This window comes from Tupaia chinensis, unplaced genomic scaffold (assembly GCF_000334495.1).
Source record: "Tupaia chinensis unplaced genomic scaffold, TupChi_1.0 Scaffold142846_1, whole genome shotgun sequence".
Taxonomy (NCBI): domain Eukaryota; kingdom Metazoa; phylum Chordata; class Mammalia; order Scandentia; family Tupaiidae; genus Tupaia; species Tupaia belangeri.
Window position 1 is genome coordinate 1532570 of NW_006202691.1, and position 21770 is coordinate 1554339.

General features: G+C 49.0%; 1 protein-coding gene across 1 annotated transcript in view; it reads right to left on the reverse strand.

Annotated features, from left to right (window-relative positions):
* Window positions 1-1277: 1277 nt before the first annotated feature.
* Window positions 1278-21770, reverse strand: part of PACC1 (proton activated chloride channel 1) — a 27931-nt gene continuing 7438 nt past the window's right edge. Inside the window, exons 3-8 of the mRNA XM_006163710.3 lie at window positions 10825-11034; window positions 9275-9426; window positions 7912-8054; window positions 6433-6577; window positions 4086-4193; window positions 1278-2029 (exon numbers count right to left, since the gene is read on the reverse strand). Of these exons, the coding sequence (XP_006163772.1) occupies window positions 1868-2029; window positions 4086-4193; window positions 6433-6577; window positions 7912-8054; window positions 9275-9426; window positions 10825-11034 (920 nt within the window). The 3' untranslated portion in view covers window positions 1278-1867. The remainder of the gene's footprint in view (window positions 2030-4085; window positions 4194-6432; window positions 6578-7911; window positions 8055-9274; window positions 9427-10824; window positions 11035-21770) is intronic.

The following is a 21770-nucleotide window of genomic DNA, read 5'->3' on the forward strand; positions in this document are numbered from 1 at the left end:
CTACAGTAAGACTTTACAAAGAGATCCAGGCTAAAATTTGAAGTCATGCTTCTGTGGAGCAGAAAAGTAGCCGGAATTATCTCTTTACACAAGTTCATTCTTAATAGTTTCTTACTGCAAAAGTAGAAGATAAAAATGTCCTAACTTATACATTTGAGTTCTTTTAAAAGTTCATCCATTTCTTTCATAAGAGAGACAGGCATCCTACAGGGTCTTCACATAGCGACCCATCCCCAGCCAGGATAGAGGGCATAAGCATGCCCAGTGTGCCCAGGGAGACCCCCATGCAAATCACAGACCTTCCCACGTGGCTTCAGCATTACAGAACCCTGCATTAGAACTGCACGCCGCAGCTGACCTGAGTTGTTCTTAGATTATATAGAGATTACGAAATTTGGGAACTACTACTAAAACTTGGATGTGACGGGCATGTACATTCTGGAAACAATTTCTATAACCTTAAATCGGTCAATGTGAAAAACATCTAGATGGTTTTTAGAAGTCCTCATCTTTGTCAAAGGTAAGGCTGAAAGCTTTGAGGGTCACATGAATGTCCCTTTCCCACATGGCAGGTTTGTAGGACACAGTAAAGAGTGAACCCAGCTTATTCATGGGGCGTGATATGTCACTGTTCCTGACCACCCACCATCAACTGCCATGCCCGACCTACTCTTCCCTGGAAGCAGTTAGGACATACTTTGAGAGTCAGAGCTATTCATCTTCAGAGTTAAGACTCATGCTCCATTTTGTTTTGGGAAGTCATAGAATAAAAGAGTATTATTAGTACCTGTTGATTTAGCAGATAATCATAGTGGTACACTCATTTTGTTGGGTTAACTTTTTATTCACCTGTTAATGAAATCATCAAAATGACACTGAATAGGCACCTACTATGTACATCTGTCCCAGTGCTTCATGTTAATAACTCTAAACTCATACCTGCATCAATAAATAGTCTAGCCAGACAAGTAGGTGGCTAATCGGTTCATAAGAAAGTTTCTACTTTCTAGTAGTTTTAAAGTCCCATTTAATATTTAACAAATGAAGAGTGCCTGTCATGCTAGACAACACAGGTGGCAGATGATGCCAAGCCATTAAGGGTTTTACCTTTCTTGGGAACCAGCAGTTAGCGTAATGGCTATGTCACTGGACTCCCACGTAGTCGACCGTGGTTCGTGTCCCGGACCCGGTGGCTTAAAACTCACGCCAGGCGCGTGTGCGTGTGTGCCCAAGATCCCTAGAGGAGAATGGAGGAGAAGGGATTGTGGCATGACCATCCCCCCGGGGGGGGATTTCTCGCTTTCTGTCTCTCCGTCTCTGTCTGTCTGGCGAACGTACGCACCCTATAGCGAAAAACCTCTCAAAAAAAAAAAACGGTTTTACCTTTCTTGGTGTGTAGTGCATAGGTTCCCAAAGCATGACCCACACATCTTAATAGTCAGGAAGGATTTGGGGAAAAAGAAAGTAACACTCTTCTGCACATTTTTAAAACCTCAGGGAAAACCCTAAAAAAAAAAAAAAAATAGAGCCTTTTCTATCCTGTTAAGACTTTAACTAGACAAGGAATCAAATAGAAAGAAAGGCATTTTCCACAAACCCTATTCAAAAGTCACTGGACAGTTCTTTAAAATGCTCCTTAATAATTTAAATACTTAAATAACTTTTACTTTACCCATGGATCATTTCCATTAGCCTCTGAATAGCCTCTTTTTTGGACCAGTTGAGAAGTTCCAGTTTAGCAGGCTGTCCCTCCCAGTAAGGCCCCATTTCTTCAAGTGAATACAGGATTGCTGGTAGTTCACTTCACCAAGGCGGAAGTGACGAGAACTTCCATTAATGTGGGCAGTTCCATGAACACAAGGCAACTTCAGCTTATGTGGTTCGTTGCCTGACCTCTTCTTTTAAGGTATCTCTTCCTAATTTTGATCATCCATTTCACACTCAGTTTGGCAAATTCTGCTGCTTTAAATAATGCCAAGAAGGCCCCACAAAGAAGAGCAATTGTGTTCCAAGGATTGGCAGTGATTATCTGTAGAACAGAAACAAAACAAAATTAGTGTTTGCTTCAGTCTTGATTCTTAAATCATACAACTGTTTTTTTTTTCAAGAGTCTCTCCCAAATTATTAGGGCTATAAGAAAAATACCTCGATTCTGAAATGTCCTAACTCTACACTTCATTCAAACTATACCTTTACTTATTTATTTAGAGACAGAACTATGTTGCTGTGTTGTCCAGGCTGGCCTCAAACCTGCGATCCTTCTGCCTCAGACTCCCAAGTAGATGCCACTGCACCCAGCCTTGACTATACCTTTAATGTTTTCTACTCAGCTTGAGGAGAAAAATACTAATCCTTTTCATAATAAAGTTATTTCTGAAAGAACCAAAAATTATTTTTCAAAAAAACTCTGCACTAAAAAGATATTCAGTATTAAACTTTACTTTTATGACCTAATCCAGCAGTAAGCAACTTTGAGACAAATTTCTCTAGAATGATAACTAACACATAAGGTTCCTCCTGGCTTTTTCCCCTTTTCACAGTTTTTTGTTTTCTTTTGTTTTAATATTTTTGCTATAGGCACGTGCAATCACAGGAGACACAAAAAGTGAGAAGTCATCTCCCAGGGAGATGGCCACACCACAGTCCCTTCTCCATTCTCCTCTTGGAATTTTGGGCACACACATACATGGCGTCCAGCGTGAGCTTCAAGCTGCCAGGTCTAGGACTCAAACAACAGTCAGTCACATGGGAATCTAGCATCTTAACCACTACACTACCTGCTGGCCCCCACAGTTACTTTCCTTAAAACTTTTCTTCCTATTTAGTCCAACAACTCTTTTCTCCTAAACTCACCTCTTGTATACCTGCCTCCAGGCCTCTGCTCCTCTTACTTCTATTGTGCTTTCTTCCTATCTAGATTTGTTAGTCCTTCAAAGTCTTGGGGTTTTCTGACTACTAAACCGAATCTCTCTCTGGATTTCATCAGACTTACTTATCCTGCAAACTCCTTTATTGTCTGGAGTTAGTAAGTTAAAGCAATAAATTGCTCCTTACAAAGTATAAAGTCCTGAATGCAGAGGCCTTCTAGATTGCTGAACTTCCCAGCATGGTAAAAATAAAACACTTTCAAACCAGTTTAGCAGGGTCACCTTGGACACTATGATCCTTGGTATTTGTGTAAAATGGTTACACCACCACCACCAGAACTGTTGTGAAGCTAAATACCACAAGTAGAATATGCCTTAAATAGGGGGCTCTATGTGGGCCATGGCAAGTATCTTAACACTGAACAGAGCAGGATAAAAAACATCCAATCACATATTTCCATGTATAGCTGAACGCCTTCATTCCTCCAGAGAGTCCCGATATAGTAAACCTCTCCACATGCCTCTTACAGCCCTGCCAGTCCATAACCATGGGGGTGGGTGAGGAAGGGGCACTTCCATGTAACAGAATCTCTTACTGGGTCAGGAGCTTACATGTTTGGGTCTTCGGTAGAATTTCTCCTCCTAAGCCATGATCATGTCAAGACATTTGTGATGCTCTGAATGCCTATCAGTACTAGCTTTGGGACTGGCTTTTGGTCAACAGTGTGTCGTGAGCATTCCTTCATTATGGCTGTCCAATTATTCCTTCCCTTCCAAGACTGAATCTGGCATTAATTGATGCTTTGTTAATTATTATTCTTTCTACTTTGATTTACCACAAATACAAGTATACTTCTGCAGAGAACAAGTAAGAAAGGATGACTTCCAATATCAACATTCTACATAGTAATAAATGGTCCCTACTCAATTTATTCAATTAATAGCACTACTGAGCAGCTACTCTGTGCTACATACTCTGCTAGACATCAGATAATGACAGCTAAAAGCCTGAGAGTCCCCACTGTCATCAAGGCAGCCATCTACTGCTGACAAGATCAATTAAACACAAGCTACAACTGCAATGTCACAAATATAAATTATGACTGATTCATGCTATGAAAAATGATGACAGGACTGCAAGGTGGACTTCTCAGCAACAAGGATGACCCAGAATGCTCCAGGGCAGGGAATGTGCTTTCATAATCCACTACTACTTACATCTTGGACTTTCTGGATGAAAGGATCTTTCCATTCAAAGACAACAAAAAACAACTGAGCACTTTTTTCAGCAGTTGGCCTCTGGTCAATGTAGTTAACCACACTGGTCTAGACATAGAGGAGAGAAAATAATGTTAACACCTTCGTGTGCCCCTCCTTTGCCTGGGCCCAGGAAAGGAGATGAAATAGGAAGGAGATCTTAGACTTTGAGTCTCCTTACACCGTCCTCTAGAGAGAGGGAGAGCACCCAAAATCTCAGGTGCAAGATCCTGAGGCTGGTACCAGAGCCTGTGCCTTACCTCTCCACAGTTCTTGAGAGAAACTGATGGGATCTGGGAAGTGCAATAGGCAGACTTTCAGACTTACCTAAATCTGTCACTAGGTAGCTATACTCAAAATAGACCAGAATCGCCCATCTCTATCCCTAGTGCTATGCCTTTTCCAGGGTCCACTACAGCTCTCCTGAAGATCACAGCAGGAGAACCCCCCCGGCAGGCGCCCTGGCCTCCAGGCCAGTGAGCTCAAAGCTTTTTTTTTCTTTTTTGGCTATGGGACACGTGCTTATCTGACAGAGACGGAGAGGAGGTAGTGGTAAGAAGGATCCCCTGGAGGGGACAGCCATGCCCCATGCTGCATTCCCTTCTCTTGTGATTTGGGGCACACATGTACCTGGCATGTTTTTCAAGTCACCAGGTCTGAGACTTGAATCCCGTGGTTGGCCATGTGGAATCCAGCTGCCTTAACCCCCCGGCCATCCAGGTGGCCCAGGCTGAAAGCTTTTTGATCGGACTTCCCATTAGTAAAAACCTGCTGCGTATGCACCCAGTATATTTCTATTTATAATTTTATAAGCGATAGAACACATACCGTTATTGGTCTAATTTTTATACACATTTTAAAACATTAAAAAATGCTTTAAATGTTAAAGGGACGAGCTGTACAAAAAGAAAGTCTTTTTCCCATATCCCAGTGGATGATCACACATGTGATTCCTCAGAGATCACTGTCTATTCTCTTTTCTGCAAATAACTGGCTATGCTGCCGCCAGCCTCAGTGCTATGGGTACAGGGTGTGGACACGGCTGGTGAGTGAACCACTTTCTGTGAGACACAGTGCTCTCTGCTCCACACATGTGTTTAATGGGACTGACCGTGACGGCAAGGTCTGCACATGCTTCAAGAGTGACAGGCTCCCAGGTCTGCACGGGAGGACCTCAGCAGGGTCCCTTCCCATCCTAGTGAAGTTTCAACCTTACAACTCCACTCAAGAGATCTTTTCTCTTCTGTGAGGCTGGCCTCTGCCCCAGACTCAAGTAGGGAGTCAAAGCAGTTCCAAGCAAACCCAGAGCCACCTACCTCCTGCCGAAACTCCACCGCTTCCCGCCCATCCTCTTCCTTGGTCTTCACCAGTGACATTTTGACCCAGGTGCGGAAGCCCCCAGAGAACTTCCAGCTGGAATAGGCACTCTCACAGGCCTGCATGAAGCCTGCCTTGTCTGGGCTTGGAAAAGAGGAGATAGGTCCCAGTTACGCTAGACCTGATGAGAGGATTCTGATGTGGCCAGCCCCAAACCCCAGCCCCTATTCAAGCTGGTTTCTTTGCTGCCACCACCAGGATACTGCCCAATCTCTCCTCTCTTGTGATTTGGGGCACACATGTACCTGGCATGTTTTTCAAGTCACCAGGTCTGAGACTTGAATCCCGTGGTTGGCCATGTGGAATCCAGCTGCCTTAACCCCCCGGCCATCCAGGTGGCCCAGGCTGAAAGCTTTTTGATCGGACTTCCCATTAGTAAAAACCTGCTGCGTATGCACCCAGTATATTTCTATTTATAATTTTATAAGCGATAGAACACATACCGTTATTGGTCTAATTTTTATACACATTTTAAAACATTAAAAAATGCTTTAAATGTTAAAGGGACGAGCTGTACAAAAAGAAAGTCTTTTTCCCATATCCCAGTGGATGATCACACATGTGATTCCTCAGAGATCACTGTCTATTCTCTTTTCTGCAAATAACTGGCTATGCTGCCGCCAGCCTCAGTGCTATGGGTACAGGGTGTGGACACGGCTGGTGAGTGAACCACTTTCTGTGAGACACAGTGCTCTCTGCTCCACACATGTGTTTAATGGGACTGACCGTGACGGCAAGGTCTGCACATGCTTCAAGAGTGACAGGCTCCCAGGTCTGCACGGGAGGACCTCAGCAGGGTCCCTTCCCATCCTAGTGAAGTTTCAACCTTACAACTCCACTCAAGAGATCTTTTCTCTTCTGTGAGGCTGGCCTCTGCCCCAGACTCAAGTAGGGAGTCAAAGCAGTTCCAAGCAAACCCAGAGCCACCTACCTCCTGCCGAAACTCCACCGCTTCCCGCCCATCCTCTTCCTTGGTCTTCACCAGTGACATTTTGACCCAGGTGCGGAAGCCCCCAGAGAACTTCCAGCTGGAATAGGCACTCTCACAGGCCTGCATGAAGCCTGCCTTGTCTGGGCTTGGAAAAGAGGAGATAGGTCCCAGTTACGCTAGACCTGATGAGAGGATTCTGATGTGGCCAGCCCCAAACCCCAGCCCCTATTCAAGCTGGTTTCTTTGCTGCCACAACCAGGATACTGCCCAATCTCTCCTCCCTCTCCAAACTGTGGTGTCTCAACGGGGCTGACATTCACCAGCAGAAGCAAGGCCCATCCCTGCCGTCTCCCCATATGACTTTCCAATGGAAGGGAGTCAACAGCAGCCTCAAAGTCAGAACCCCATCCTGAAGGTCCCAGAGGAGGCTTCCTCCTCATTCATTACCCCCACCACCCACTCCACTCCTCCAAGCTCTCCGAATTTAGTTCTGCAGGGAGACCTCCCCATAATCTGGCACCTCTGCTACTCAGAGAACTCTGGTCTGGAGCAGAGCCTGAGGCACCCCCACTGGTTCATCAGCTCCCTGTGGAAGTCCTAGACAGGAAAAGAGGGCCCCACATCTGCCCCGGCCTGCTGCAAATGCAGCAAAACCAAAGCATGTGTTGACCAAGGAGGAACCAAAGTGTGGTGTTGAGGAAGCCGGCAGAGGAGCAGAGGGGTGGGATCCTCCGGAAGGCCTCCCAGGAGGAAGGAAGTCAGGCCAGCTCCAAGCAGGGAAGAGGGGGAAATTCCAAGTGAAGATGCTCAAGCCAGGCCCAAATCCAGTGGAAAGGATGACCAGTGGAGGCTGCTCACCTGCTGTCCTGGGGAGCAGAAGCAACCCCCCTGATTTGTGGATGCAGCTCTTGGGCTTAGCAAGCCTGGGGGAACTTTGTCACCCTTAGCTCAGGCACATGCAGAAAATGCTCCTACCCTTAACAAGCTCTGCAGCAAAGATGGCACCACGGAGTGTCCCAAAGCAGTGTGTTTGGAGCAGAACTTCCTGACAGATGTGCACCACTACACACGCAAACCCAGAGCAGCAGCAGCAATTACATTCTGTTAGAGACGTGCACAGCACACACTGGGCCTCCCTGAGGGCACAACCAGTTCCATGCGCACTGCAAGGGAGGCCATGGCACTGCTTAAGGGGGTCCATAAATGGAAGGCAGCTTCTTCTACTCTTTAGCAGCCCCAGGCAGTGGGCCAGATCAAATCAGAACCAACGGTGCTCCCTACAGGTGAGCCAGGCCCCTCCTCCACCCCATACTTGTTCACTGCATGAGCAGAGGCTTCATGGACTGGCTGGGCTCCTGAGGCCTCTTCCTGGGCCAGTGGGTCAGGGTAGCCCTGCTCCCATGTCCCCACCCCAGGGATGTGCAAGGCTGGAATAAGATCCAAGCAGCCAGCCAGCCCACTGTAACCGTGAAGGGCCACCTCCGCAGGAAGTCCTGGAAAGAAGAGAAGAGGAGGTAATCGATGGCACTGAAGTCCTCACTGCTCTGGTTCAGGCGAAACTGGAGGAAGACCAGCTCTCGCTTCTTTACTTCTCGAGGCCCCTGGACAATCAGGGCGGATTTCTGCAGGGAGACAAAAGCCAGGGTCTCAGCCCTATGGGAGCTGTGCGGCCCTTCTCCACCTGGCCTTGGGCACATCGAGGCTTCAGGGGCTGAGGGTAGAAGCCTGACTGGAAGGCCCGTAGCTCCTTGCCCTGCAACACCACAGTGACCACCCAGTCCCTGCTCCGGGCACATGAGCCTGGGCTGGACACATGCTCAGCCTGGGCACTTCTCCCCACATGACGCTGAGACCAGAGCTGGAGGCAGTTCATCCTCGTCCATTTTTCTCACTGGTCAAGCTCTGGAAGCTTTATTTAGCAAGGATGTAAACTTTCCTCTGCTGAACGTACAAATGTTTCCTTCCAGTCTGTCTCTTTTACCTTTGTTTCTAATGTAGTTTGTGATACCGAAGCTTTTAATGTGATAATTAAAGTGAAATCTGGGACTAGCAGTTGGTATAGTGGCTATTTCACTGGACTCCCATGTAGTTGACCATGGTTTGAGTCCCGGACCCGTGGCTTAAACTCACGCCGGGCACGTGTGCATGTGTGCCCAAAATCCTAAGAGGAGAATGGAGTAGAAGGGACTGTGGTAAGGCCACCCCCACTGGGGGGTGATTTCTCACTTTATCTCTTTCTGGCACACGCCCTAAAGCAAAAACCTCTCAAAAATTAAAAAAAAAAAAAAAGTGAAATCTTTAATACTTTTTCATTATGGCTTCTGGGTTTTGCTTACTAATGAAAGTAAAAATTGGGGCCAGCAGGTAGCATGGGGTTTAAGGCAGCTGGATTCCACATGGCCAACTGCATGGTTTGAGTCCTGGACCTGATGACTTGAAAAACACACCAGGGACATGTGCATGTGTGCCTGAAGCCCCAAAAGGAGAATGGAGAACTGTGGCGTGGCTATCCCCTGGGGGTGCTTTCTCACTTTCTCTCTCTCTCTTTCTCTCTCTCCTGTGAGTGCACAGACCTTAACACAAAACTTTAAAAAGTAAAAATTATTATCTTTAAAAATAAAAGTTAGGTTGGTTTATTTCTTCCACGTGAGAGAGACAGAAAGACAAAGTGAGAGAAACAAGATTTGTCCAGCTGAGTGTTCCTGACACGGCCTGCTGTCAGCTTGGGGCCCAAGGCCCATGCTGAGCAAGGGTAAGGGGGGCTCCTGGGAATACAAAGACATGGGGCCTCGGGCGCGGCTGCAGAGCACACTGCCAGACCCAGTTCAGAGACAGCGGTTACCACGGTCTGATTGGAGAAAGGGTCCGTGTAGTTGATCCTCTGGGTGGTGCAGTTCAGGTCACCTGGCTGGCCAGGGCTCCTCAGAGGTGGGATGACCTCGTAGTGGTGCTTACAGCTGAGCAACTGTGCCTGCCCGGGATACAGGGCAATACCTGGGGGCACGCACAGGGAAAAGCAGATGTCAGAAGTCAGCCCTGACCACAGCCCTGGAATCACCTCTCCCGCCAACCGACTATGTCCCAGGCTCCCTGGGTGGCTGCAGACAAAGGGCAGGGGCACAGAGGGAGGGGCCACATCACCTGCTCTCAGAAAGCCCTGCTCCAGGGGAGGCACAGCCCTCCTCAAGGAACCCTTCGCCCAGCTGGGGACGCAGCTCCTGACGCCCACCCTACCCACTCCACTGCTGGACCTGCTCCACACACCCCAAGGGAGCCTCCCTGGACTGAGCCACTGTGCCCACTGCTCTGCCCACCACCAGATCCCCTGGAAGGTTCCAGGCTGGAGGGTGCCCAGATCTCTGTCTCACATCTCTGCTGACTGGGAACTCCCCATGTGCCAGCCACATCCCAATGGTCCCTCCTTCTCCCCCAGCCCAGGCACCTCGTCCAAGGCTCTACCCATAGTAGTTGTTCCAACCAAAGGCGGGATGCTGAGAGAAGCAAGTGGCAGCAGAGACAGGAGGAGTCCAGAGATCAAGAGACTAGACACAGAGACCAAAACAGACACATGGGGGAGGGGCAAACACGAGCCAGGTGCAGCACACAGAGGAGCTGTGGCCAGCAGACTCGGCTGCCCAGAAGCCAGGGCAGGGTACACTTGCTCCCTCTCTGCCCAGTGAGCAGGTCGTCCCCAGGGCATCCTGTGGGCAGAGCAGATAGCACAGCAGTGGGCAGCGCCCGAGCCTACAGAGCTCGTGCCTCCTAGTCACTCCACGGCTACCAGGGCGCCCACGACAGCCCCACAGCTTCAGGGCAGACAGCGGGGGTGACTGCTGCAGAGGTGACCTCTATAGGGGACCAGACACGCAGTGGGGCAGGAAAGGCAAACACCGTGCAGGTGAGGCCCTCTCTAGGCAGAGCCCCTCCACTTCAGGATGGCCCTGCTCCCCAGCCTCCTTCCTAGCTTCACAGTCCAGCTTGACGCCCACGTCCATCTCCTCACTGGCCTTTGGCTCTGGCCAGGCTGCGCGCATCCTCTCCCAAGAAGCCCTCTGCCTCATCACACTCCCCTCTGCTCTTGCCAATCCTCCTCCTGGAAACGCTGTCTTCCCTCCGACATGCTTTGCAAGGGCAGGATCTAGCCCAGCTCTCTGCGAAGCTTTCCTTGCCTGCTGCTTCTGCGTCCACCACTCTGGGCTCTGTCCATCTCCCCTCAGCATGTCACACACCCTCCTGGGCCCCCAGGGCAGCTCCTGGGGGTTGTGCTCCACACCTGGACTAGCTTGTACTCCTCCGCCTGGCCTGCTGTGTCTAGAACTATGGTGGGGACACAGTGGTGGCTCAGGGGACACTTGCCATGGATGCCACAGACCTGGGGCAGGGCAGCTCTACCTGGGGCATCATAGCGATCCACCTCCTTGTAAGACACGGACATGACAGGGTGCTTGAGTTTCTCGCGGAAGTCCGTGATGGTCTGGTAGACCAGGAAGACGGCCACGGCCATGAGCAGCAGGTAGATGAAGATGAGCAGGACTGAGAAGACGTTCTTCAGGCAGGCCTTGCTGAAGCGGATAGTGCTGGAGGAGGACTCGCTGTCCAGGCCTGCCAACAACACAGCAACACGTGACCCCTCTGGGTCCTCACCTGCTGTGTCAAGGCAGTGAGGTCGCTCGCACACCTAACCTTTCTACCTCATGCCCAACACGCTAACGTGCACAAGGCGACATTTATCACACACCATCTCTGCCACAGGACGCCAGACTAGAGGAGGCTTACTTACCATCCTTCCAGAGCTTGCTCTCAAGAGGGATAGACAGTGACGAGCCAACAAGTGAGCTGGTTCCAACTGCCCCCTTAGCCTCATCCGACTCCACTCTGGCCATGCCCCGGCTCCAGCTCTGCTAAATTTCAGTTGTTACAGCGCGCCCTTCTCAACCCCGGAGCTTCTCACGCCTGTCCCTCTCTCCATCTGGTCTGCAGTACCGCTGCCTCCTCATTCACTGTTCGTGGTTCAGTTGAGAAAAGCATTCCCTCAAGACGTCTTCCCTGACCCCCTAATTTTATCTGGGCACCCCTTCCTCAGAGCTCCCAGGGCATCCCACTTCATCACCCAGCAAGGTCACAGTCCTTCTGTCTTTTGATCCCTCTAGGCTGTGAGCTCCACACGGGCAGGGCCAGTCTTGTCCATAACTGGGTCTCACGCCCCTACTGCTGGGCCTGGAACACACTTTTGTGGTGACTGGTTACATGCATCCGGATGCCATTCCCAACACAGCTCGGCCTCTGAACTGCTCTCATACCCTAGCGAGGCTGGACTACGCTCTGCGACTGACAGCACTGCGACCCCATCCCCACCCCAAATTCACATGTTAAAGCCCTAAGCCCTACTGCGACGGCATTTGGGGACAGGGAGCCAATCATGGTTAAATGAGATTGTAGGTGTGGGCCCTGAACCACCAGGACTGTGCCCCCATACGAAGAGGAGGAGGAGACACCAGGAGGGCTGATCACAGAGGAAAGGCCTTGTGAGGGCAGGGGAAGGTGGTGGCGGCCTTCTATGAGGCCTGGAGAGAGGCTCTGACTTTGCCACCCCTCAGTCAAGGACTTCTAGCCTCCAGAACCATGAGAAATAAATTTGCATTGTTCAACCAGCCAGCCTGTGGCATTATGCTATGCAGCCTGGGCTGGCACTTCCAGTCTGCTCTGTGTCCCCTCTGCTGCTCAGATGAAAACGGGGCTCCTGGAGGAAAAGATCCCTTTCCTCACTAGCACAGTGGAGCCCCAGGCTGGGGACAAGGGCAAGGGCCAAAGGTAAGCCCCACAAGGTACCTGTTTGGCCTCTGGCTTCCAACATGGACCAGAGTGGCTTGGTCACACATCACCCTGATGCAGGTAACAACTACAAAATTTGAACATTATTTTTGAAATTATCTAAGGGTATTAGAGAATGACCAAAAGCAGGTAGGAAACTGGAAGAGACTACCGTCTCTCCCAGGAGAGAAAAGAAAGAACTCCTTTCCTGGAAGAAATGAACCTGGTGAGACTTGTAAATCTGTAACTTTTTGCCTGAGGGTACAAGCCAATCCCTATAAAGTATGGTTGAGAGTGACAAAGGACAGAGTCCAGGGCTGGAAGAATGGTCAGAAAGCTAAGAAATCCATAAAGAGAAGGGGGTTACACAGGAGGTAGGAGGTGGGAACCAGCAGTTAGCGTAATGGCTATGTCGCTGGACTCCCACGTAGTCGACTACAGTTCGCGTCCCGGACCCGGTGGCTTAAAACTCACGCCAGGCGCGTGTGCATGCGTGCCCAAGATCCCGAGAGGAGAATGGAGGAGAAGGGATTGCGGCGTGACCATCCCTTCTGGGGGGTGATTTCTCACTTTCTGTCTCTGTCTGTCTGGCAAGCGCACGCACCCTATAGCGAAAACCTCTCCAAAAAAAAAAACAAAAAACAGGAGGTAGGAGGTCAACTTCCCAAGTTGGCAAATAAAATGTGCTCAAATCCTTGGATGGAGGGCCCAGGGGTTTGGGGGGAGGCACTAGACACTGAGAGACCTGAGATTTCTGCTGCAAATGTTGCTACTGTCTTGTTCACAGGATAGGAGGTGGAGCCTTGTATTAACTACCTACTAAGGCAAAAATTCTCAGAAGACCACAACAGAATCCAGAACCTCTGAAATGGAACCTTCACAATGTTCAGTTTAATCAAAAATCATTAGATAGGCTAGGAACAAGAAAATGGGGCCCATACTCAAGGACAAAAGCAATCTATAGAAACCAATGCCAAGATATCCCAGGTGTAGCAATGCTTGGATAGGAACTTTAAAGCACTTAAAGGACTTCACAGAAAAGACTGGGTTGTCACAAAAATCATGACATACTTTTTCTTTTTTCTGTTTTTCTATGTAAAAATGCGTCATGACTTTCTGACAACCCAATACATGGATAAGGAATGGGAAAGGTTATTTGCATTTTGTGAAATCCTTGACAGAATTGCTTCATACACCCAAAGCTGTCCCATTATGTAAGTCAGGCCATTAAAGGGGATCTGTGACAGGCAACTCCATTTCTGAATACCTCTTGAGACCTTTATTCAGAGGAAGGGAACCTGGTTGTTTGCTTTAACCCTATGAATCTCCAGATAGCACCAGATTAAATGCATTCTAAAATTTTCATCTTTTTTTCTTTTTAGCGATGTGATTTTTTTTTTTTGGGGGGGGGATGCAATTTAAATGCCATAAAATGTAGCCTTTTCAAGCGAATATACTTAGGAGTTTTGAATATTCACATGCAGCCATCGCCCCATCCAACTACAGAACATTTCCCTTACCCAAAAAGAAACACCACGCCCCTAAGTGGTCCCTCTTCCTTTCCTGTAACCATTCACCTGCTTTCTGTCTCTGAATTTGCCAGTTTGGGATTTTTTACATACATGGAGAGATATATGTGCTGTTTTCTGTCTTTCATTTAACGTAACATTTCCAAGATTATCTGCATTGTGCGGTAACGTACCAGTCTGTCTTTCCTATTTATTGCCAAATAATGTGACTATACCACTCATAATAATTCATGTGACTATACCACTCATTTATCCATTCATCAGGTGAGGGTCACTGAACTGTTTCCACTTTTGGCTGTTACGAAGAAGGCGCTATAAACATCCACATCCAGGTCTGCCCGGATACAAGTGTTCATGTGGCCCTTTACACTTCTCCTAAGTATATATCAGGAGTGGAATTGCTGGGTCACATGATAACTCTATATTTAACCTTTTGAGGAACTGCCAGACTTTTCCGATAGCAGCTACACTATTTTATACTTCCATCAGCAATGGACCGGGGTTCCGGTTTCTCTACCACCTTGAAAAAAATGTATTGTCCATTTTTTTTATTATAGCCATCCTACTGGATGTGAAATGGTTATCTCACTGTGGCACAGATTTGCTTTTCTATGATGATTAATGTGGGGCATCTTTTCAAGTGCTTAGTTAGCCATTTGTAGATTTTCTTTGGAGAAATAGCCATTCAGCTTCTTTGCCCATGTTTTAATTGGCTTGTCTTTTACTGATGAGTTGCAAAGAATTCTTTCAATATTCTACAAGTCCCTTATCAGATATAGGATTTGCAAATATTTTGTCCTCTCCCTGTGCGAGCTGTCTTCACTTTCTCCATAGCGTCTGCTGCGGTTTCAAAGTGTCACCAAAAGCACATGTTGGAAGCAATCCCCAGTGCAACAGTGTTGGGAGGTGGGGCCTAAAGAGAGGTGTTTAGATCCTCTGGGCTCCACCCTCATGGCAGACCTAATGCCAAATAAGGAGCTAGAGGCTGTGCCTCCTCCATGTGGTCATCTTCCTCCATGTTACGACACCCTCACCAGATACCTGTACCTCAGTCTTGAATTTCCTGGCCTCCAGAACTGTGAGCCAAATAAACTTCTGTTCATTATAAATTACTGTCATGTTATTGTTATAGCAACCCAAAACGGACTAAGACTGTCCTTTGATACACAAAAAGATGTTTATTGTTTTGATTTTCCATTCTGATAAGGTTCAATTTATTTATTTTCTTTTCCCCTTTGGTTGCTTGTCTTTGTCTTTCTATACTATTCAGTTCTTTCCATGTGAAACTGTAATGACTAATCAGCCAGGTATTTTCCTAAATCAATTTGATGATCTCTGCTATAATAATCTGCTTATTCCATTAGCACATCTGGCTGGGGTCATGTCTCCCTTTGAAAAGACTATTGAGTGGTAGGGATTTACGTAATAGAGAGAAAAGGAATAAACTGGAGCTCTACTCCTTCGTGGTACAGCATGGTTTATCCTGGAGAGTAAAGGTGAGTGTATAACCATGAGCGCTCTGGTTCTTAAGCTGTCCCTCTGCTGCTAAACGCCCCACATGTTCAGCCTGTTACTGTCCTGTCTTGCTAGTCCCTACCTCTAGGCCTCCATTCAACACCCCCTCCAGCTCCGCATCATCTTCTGACTCTCAAATGTGGACGTTCCCAAGGCCCAGCCTTCCCGGCCCTCCCTGCTCATCCTCCACCTGCCGTGGTGACCCTGCCCTCGGGTGACCCTGCCCTGAGACCTCTCCCACTCATACACTCCGGTCCTTTCCTCTCTCCTTTCAATCTCACACCTCCTTCTCCCTCTGGGCCCTCTCCACTCAACGGCGGAAGGGCATTTTCTCTTCCGAGTCGCCCGCCTTTCCAGGCTCTTTATCTCTGGGCAGCATTCCTCTCCCACTTGGCCAGGCTCCAAACTGCAGAATCTTCTTGGATTCTTCCTTCTCCCCCTCCTCCACACCAAAGCAGCTTCACACCAGCCTCTGACATGGCACAGCTGTTCCCCCTTCACCTTAGTCCTTTGCTTAGAGCCTCACTTTATTCCTTATCATCCTCGCCCTATCTCTTTAAATATTCCCCGTGCCTTAGATAACATGTTTGAATATCTCCTCCAAAACTCATGTAGAAAGTCACTTGCTGTCCTACAGTACTGGGGTGTGGCCTAGGGCGCGAGGGCTCCACCCTATGGCTGGATTACAGCCGTTATGGCAGGAGTGAGTGTGTTATAAATTGTAAAAGGGGCGATTTAGGCTCTGGTCCTCTCGCCTTTGCTGCCCTCTCTCACCATGGGTGATGCAGCAAAGCCCTCGTCTGATGCAGCCCCTCGGACTGGATGTCCTAGACTCCAGACCCCAATCCAATCCATTTCTGATCTTGTAAATGACTCACTCTGCAGTACTGTTATAGCAGCACAAAACAAGCTAGGACAGAGTCGAGCCCTTAAAACCTCCCTAACCTGATCTAGTCAGCCTTTCCTCTCATCTCCCGCTATCTCCCTCACCCACACTCTGCTCCAACCCCGTGGTGCCACCTGTCTCCAAATGCCTTCATTTTGTTTCCTCTGTATCGTTGTCATGCCATCCCTCCCCCTGGCCAGCCCCTTTTTCACCTAAATGTTACCCTTCCTTTGGACGAATCCCTCTCCTTCACAAGCCAGCCCTTCTCCACTCATTCCGGCTGGCTTAGTTGCTCCTTGATGAGATACTTTCCTAAGAATGCCCCCTCCTTCCACGAGCACAGATCAGTACTGAGTACTACAGCAAGTCAGGCACCCCACCAGGAAAAGGGGTCACAGCAAAAGAGGAAGAGGCAAACTGCCTCTCACAGAACTTGAGGGCAGGGCCAAGGGGCTGGTAACAATTAAATAGTTACATTCAATAAACGGGACCACCAACTCCACCAACCACGACCAAGGAAGCCATGTAACAGGGGGAGAAGAACCTCATTGAGGTGGTCAGGAAGGCTGAGGAGGAAGGACAAAATCTTGGGTTAACCTGCCTTTCCTGTGTCCTGAGTTCTTAGAGGTAGGACCCCTCCTTTATTTATCCTCTTCTGGTTGGGGGCAAGAGGGTCCTGCAGATAGGCAGGATAAAGGCCTCCCAAAGATGTCCGAGTGTTAATTCTTGGAACCTGTAAGAATGTCAAGTTACACGAAGCAAATTAAGGCACAGGCAGGATTAGGGTATCCAACCAGCCGACTTTAAAATGGGGAAGATTATCCAGGATTATCCGGTGGGCCCAGTGTAATCACAAGAGTTTTTTAAACATGGAAAAGGCAGGCCAAAGAGTCAGTGTCCGAGTGAAGTGGGATGAGAAAGACTCAACCAGGCACTGATAACTTCAAAGATGGAGGAAGGAGCATGATATAGAATGCAAGAAGCCTCTGGAAGCTGGAAAAGCCAACAGAATCAATTCTCTCCTGCAACCTCCAGAAAGAAATTCAAGCCTGCTGACACCTTGATTTTAGCCCAGTGAGACCCATTTTGGACTCCTGATCCACAGATCTGTAAGATTATAAATTTGTGGGGCCAGCGGGTGGTGTGGTACTTAAGGATTGACTCCCACATGGCAGACTCTGCAGTCTGAGTTCTGGACCAGGTAGCTTAAGGAACATGCCAGGCACGTGTGTGCGTGCCCACGATTCTGACAGGAGACAAGAGAAGAAGGGACTGTGGTGTGGTCATTGCCCCTCGGAGGGGGGGGGAACGGGGGGGAGGGTGATTTCTCACTTCCCTTCTGTCTCTCTCCAGTGAGTACATGCACCGTGTAGCAAAAATCTTTAAAAAAAAAAAAAAAAAAGAAAGAAAGAAAAAGAAAAAAGAAAGATAATAAATGTGTGGTAACTTGTTACTTAAAAAAATAGGCAAGTAATATACTGCATTTTCCAACTGTTCTCTCTGCACCATTAGGCTCCGCTTTGTGTCAGAGTGGGGAGGGACAAGCATGCCACTACCTTATACATATTGAGCTTTAATCTAAGGATGCTTGAAACATATTTTTAAAACCACTGATGCAGCAGAACAAGCTGGTCAGAGAGAGCTCTACTCAGTCTGCTGATCAGCCATAAGCTTTAGGTAACCTCCCTGAGCTGAGGTTAAAATGAACACAACCACCTCCCAGGGTGTTATGAGAATCAAATGAGGACATGGGTAGGACAGAGTTCATTCAGCGCAGGGAAGCAGGCAGGAAGCGTAAACCGCCTTCCAGCCTCCTCCCTTCTCCACGCTTCTGACTTAGAGCAGGCAGAATCATGAAACTTCTTGCTCCCCCACACATAGAGGAATCAAGAGTAACAGAACCTCTCTTCCCCCAACTGGCCCAAAAAACTAGAGGCAGGGTGGGGGTCTGTTCTCCCAACAAATCTTCACTGTGTGGCCAGGGCTAAAGTGGTGGTCTCTGTCTTCACAGCCCTGCAGTCTAGTAGAACAGCCAGTCGGACAGACAAGCACAGCATTCCAACAGCTGTCACTACAAAGCAGAGGTACATGGGCCATCACGGGCAGCTGAGGGTGGGACGAGACCTGCTGAGAGCTCAGAGAAGGCTCTGCAGAAAAGAAGGAAGAGCAGTCCAGGCAGAGGAACCAAACAACCTATTACGGGAAGGAACGAGGCCTAAAATAAAGAAGACCAGCATGGCTGGGGACAGAGAAGGGAAGAAAGGAAGAAGGAATGACTCGGAAGCTCAACTGCCTGAGTGGTTGTGCTATTCCTAGAAACAGAAAACACAGGAAGAGGATGAAGCTAGTATTGGGAAGACCATCGGGTCAACTTTGGACACGTGGAGTTTAAGGTGCTGGTGTGACACCAGAGCTACCGCCTGGGCAGCTGGATATTCGCGACAGAAACCTGGAGTAACGGGTAGCTCTGGGACCCATTTTGGACTCCTGATCCACAGATCTGTAAGATTATAAATTTGTGGGGCCAGCGGGTGGTGTGGTACTTAAGGATTGACTCCCACATGGCAGACTCTGCAGTCTGAGTTCTGGACCAGGTAGCTTAAGGAACATGCCAGGCACGTGTGTGCGTGCCCACGATTCTGACAGGAGACAAGAGAAGAAGGGACTGTGGTGTGGTCATTGCCCCTCGGAGGGGGGGGGAACGGGGGGGAGGGTGATTTCTCACTTCCCTTCTGTCTCTCTCCAGTGAGTACATGCACCGTGTAGCAAAAATCTTTAAAAAAAAAAAAAAAAAGAAAGAAAGAAAAAGAAAAAAGAAAGATAATAAATGTGTGGTAACTTGTTACTTAAAAAAATAGGCAAGTAATATACTGCATTTTCCAACTGTTCTCTCTGCACCATTAGGCTCCGCTTTGTGTCAGAGTGGGGAGGGACAAGCATGCCACTACCTTATACATATTGAGCTTTAATCTAAGGATGCTTGAAACATATTTTTAAAACCACTGATGCAGCAGAACAAGCTGGTCAGAGAGAGCTCTACTCAGTCTGCTGATCAGCCATAAGCTTTAGGTAACCTCCCTGAGCTGAGGTTAAAATGAACACAACCACCTCCCAGGGTGTTATGAGAATCAAATGAGGACATGGGTAGGACAGAGTTCATTCAGCGCAGGGAAGCAGGCAGGAAGCGTAAACCGCCTTCCAGCCTCCTCCCTTCTCCACGCTTCTGACTTAGAGCAGGCAGAATCATGAAACTTCTTGCTCCCCCACACATAGAGGAATCAAGAGTAACAGAACCTCTCTTCCCCCAACTGGCCCAAAAAACTAGAGGCAGGGTGGGGGTCTGTTCTCCCAACAAATCTTCACTGTGTGGCCAGGGCTAAAGTGGTGGTCTCTGTCTTCACAGCCCTGCAGTCTAGTAGAACAGCCAGTCGGACAGACAAGCACAGCATTCCAACAGCTGTCACTACAAAGCAGAGGTACATGGGCCATCACGGGCAGCTGAGGGTGGGACGAGACCTGCTGAGAGCTCAGAGAAGGCTCTGCAGAAAAGAAGGAAGAGCAGTCCAGGCAGAGGAACCAAACAACCTATTACGGGAAGGAACGAGGCCTAAAATAAAGAAGACCAGCATGGCTGGGGACAGAGAAGGGAAGAAAGGAAGAAGGAATGACTCGGAAGCTCAACTGCCTGAGTGGTTGTGCTATTCCTAGAAACAGAAAACACAGGAAGAGGATGAAGCTAGTATTGGGAAGACCATCGGGTCAACTTTGGACACGTGGAGTTTAAGGTGCTGGTGTGACACCAGAGCTACCGCCTGGGCAGCTGGATATTCGCGACAGAAACCTGGAGTAACGGGTAGCTCTGGGCTAGACGTGAACACGGGAGACACATGTGAGCCAGCAGTGACCAAAGCAGGGGCGCGGGCCTGGGTGAGACTGCCCACTGGAGGGAGAGAAGGGGGCACCAGCAACCACTGAAGCCGAAGAGCTGCAGACTGACCGTGCAGGAGCCTGCAGAGTGGCCTGAGAAGTAAAGTTGACGTCACAGATGTTAGGGAGCTGTGGGAGATGGCAGCCACAGTGTCAAACATCACAGCAAGGTCTGTAAGATGCCAACTGACTGATGGGACCCTGCTCACCCAGGTAGGCAGGAATATTGGCAAGGCTCAATTTCCAGAAGTAGGGCCTGTTATGTCTTCTCCCAGAGGGCTCTCGGAAATGACCGGGTATTAGAAGCTCACCTGCCAGCAATTTCCTAGGGCAGGAGGCTGGCAGGGGAGAGACCCACAGCCTGTACCATTGTATCCCATGCCCCGACCTCAGCCACGGACTCACCCTAGAGCAGAAAAGATACCAGCCCAGATGTATCCTCTGTCCCAAGGCTGATTAAATATGTATGGCTTTAAGCTAGGGCAATACTTGAGGGCAGACACAGGAGCGCAGGGCAGGGGGCTCCTCTGCTCCCACCTTGGACTGGGGCCTGCAGCTGCAGTATCAGCACAGCACGGTTTCCAGCACCTCCACCCCAGCACCGGACCGCTCACCTGGTAAGACACCTGGGCCTTGGACTTGGACCGTCTCCACGTCCTGCTCGTCGGCCTGCTCTGAATTCTCAGCCACTTGGTCCAACTCCTCACTCAGCTGAAGGGAAGACAAAAGGGACAAACAGGTCAGCTTCATCAGCTTTGGCTTTCTAGACTAGAATAAGGAAGCAGAAGCTGCTTTTCAATGGTCTCAAAACCACATGATGTAGGGTGTGCAGTTTTTTTTTCTTTTCAGTTCTGTCAGAGGGTGCATGCGCTTGCCAGAGAAGAGGCACAGAGATACAGAGAGAGAAAGTGAGAAAGCAACCCCATAGAGATTTTGGCCGGGTGTGACTGGCATGTTTCTCAGGGTTGACACCAGCCATGTAGCTGGCCATGGGGGACCCAGCCATCTTCACCACCATGCCATGAGCCAGCCTGATGTAGAGTGTGTTACAGCTGTCCACAGAGGAGGACACCGAAGCTCCACAACCTCAAGGAACTTCCTGTGTATTTGTTTCCTAGATCTAACATAACAAAATATCGCAAACGGGGTGGCTTAAAACATCTCCTCGCAGAGCTCTGCCGAAAGTCTGCCATGCAGGTGTGGCCAGGGCTGGCTCCTTCAGAGGATGGGGAGGGAGAACCTGCTCCCGGCCTCTACCCTGGCCTCTCATGGCAGCAGGCCATCCTTGACCTGTACCTCCATCCGCACAAGGCCATCTCCTGGTATCTGTGTCTTCACAGGGCCACTAGTCACGCGGGACTGAAGACCCACCCTACTCAAGCACAACCTCGTCTGAGCGCAGTGTCCCTCTTCCCACATGAGGGCACATTCTGAGGTCCCGGGGTTAGGATTTCGACCTATCTTTTTGGAAAAAAAAACACAATTCCACTCAAAACATTTCCCAGAGCCAGAGAGTCACTGAGAGGCAGGGCTTGGAGTCAAACCCAAGCTGGTCTAGTTCCAAAGCTCGTGGTCCTAACCACTTCCCAGAGCAAGAGGAAATGTGGCTTGGAGTCTGCTGAGAGAGAAGACGGAACAGCGACATTGCTGTCACAGCTCTCAGGGACTCC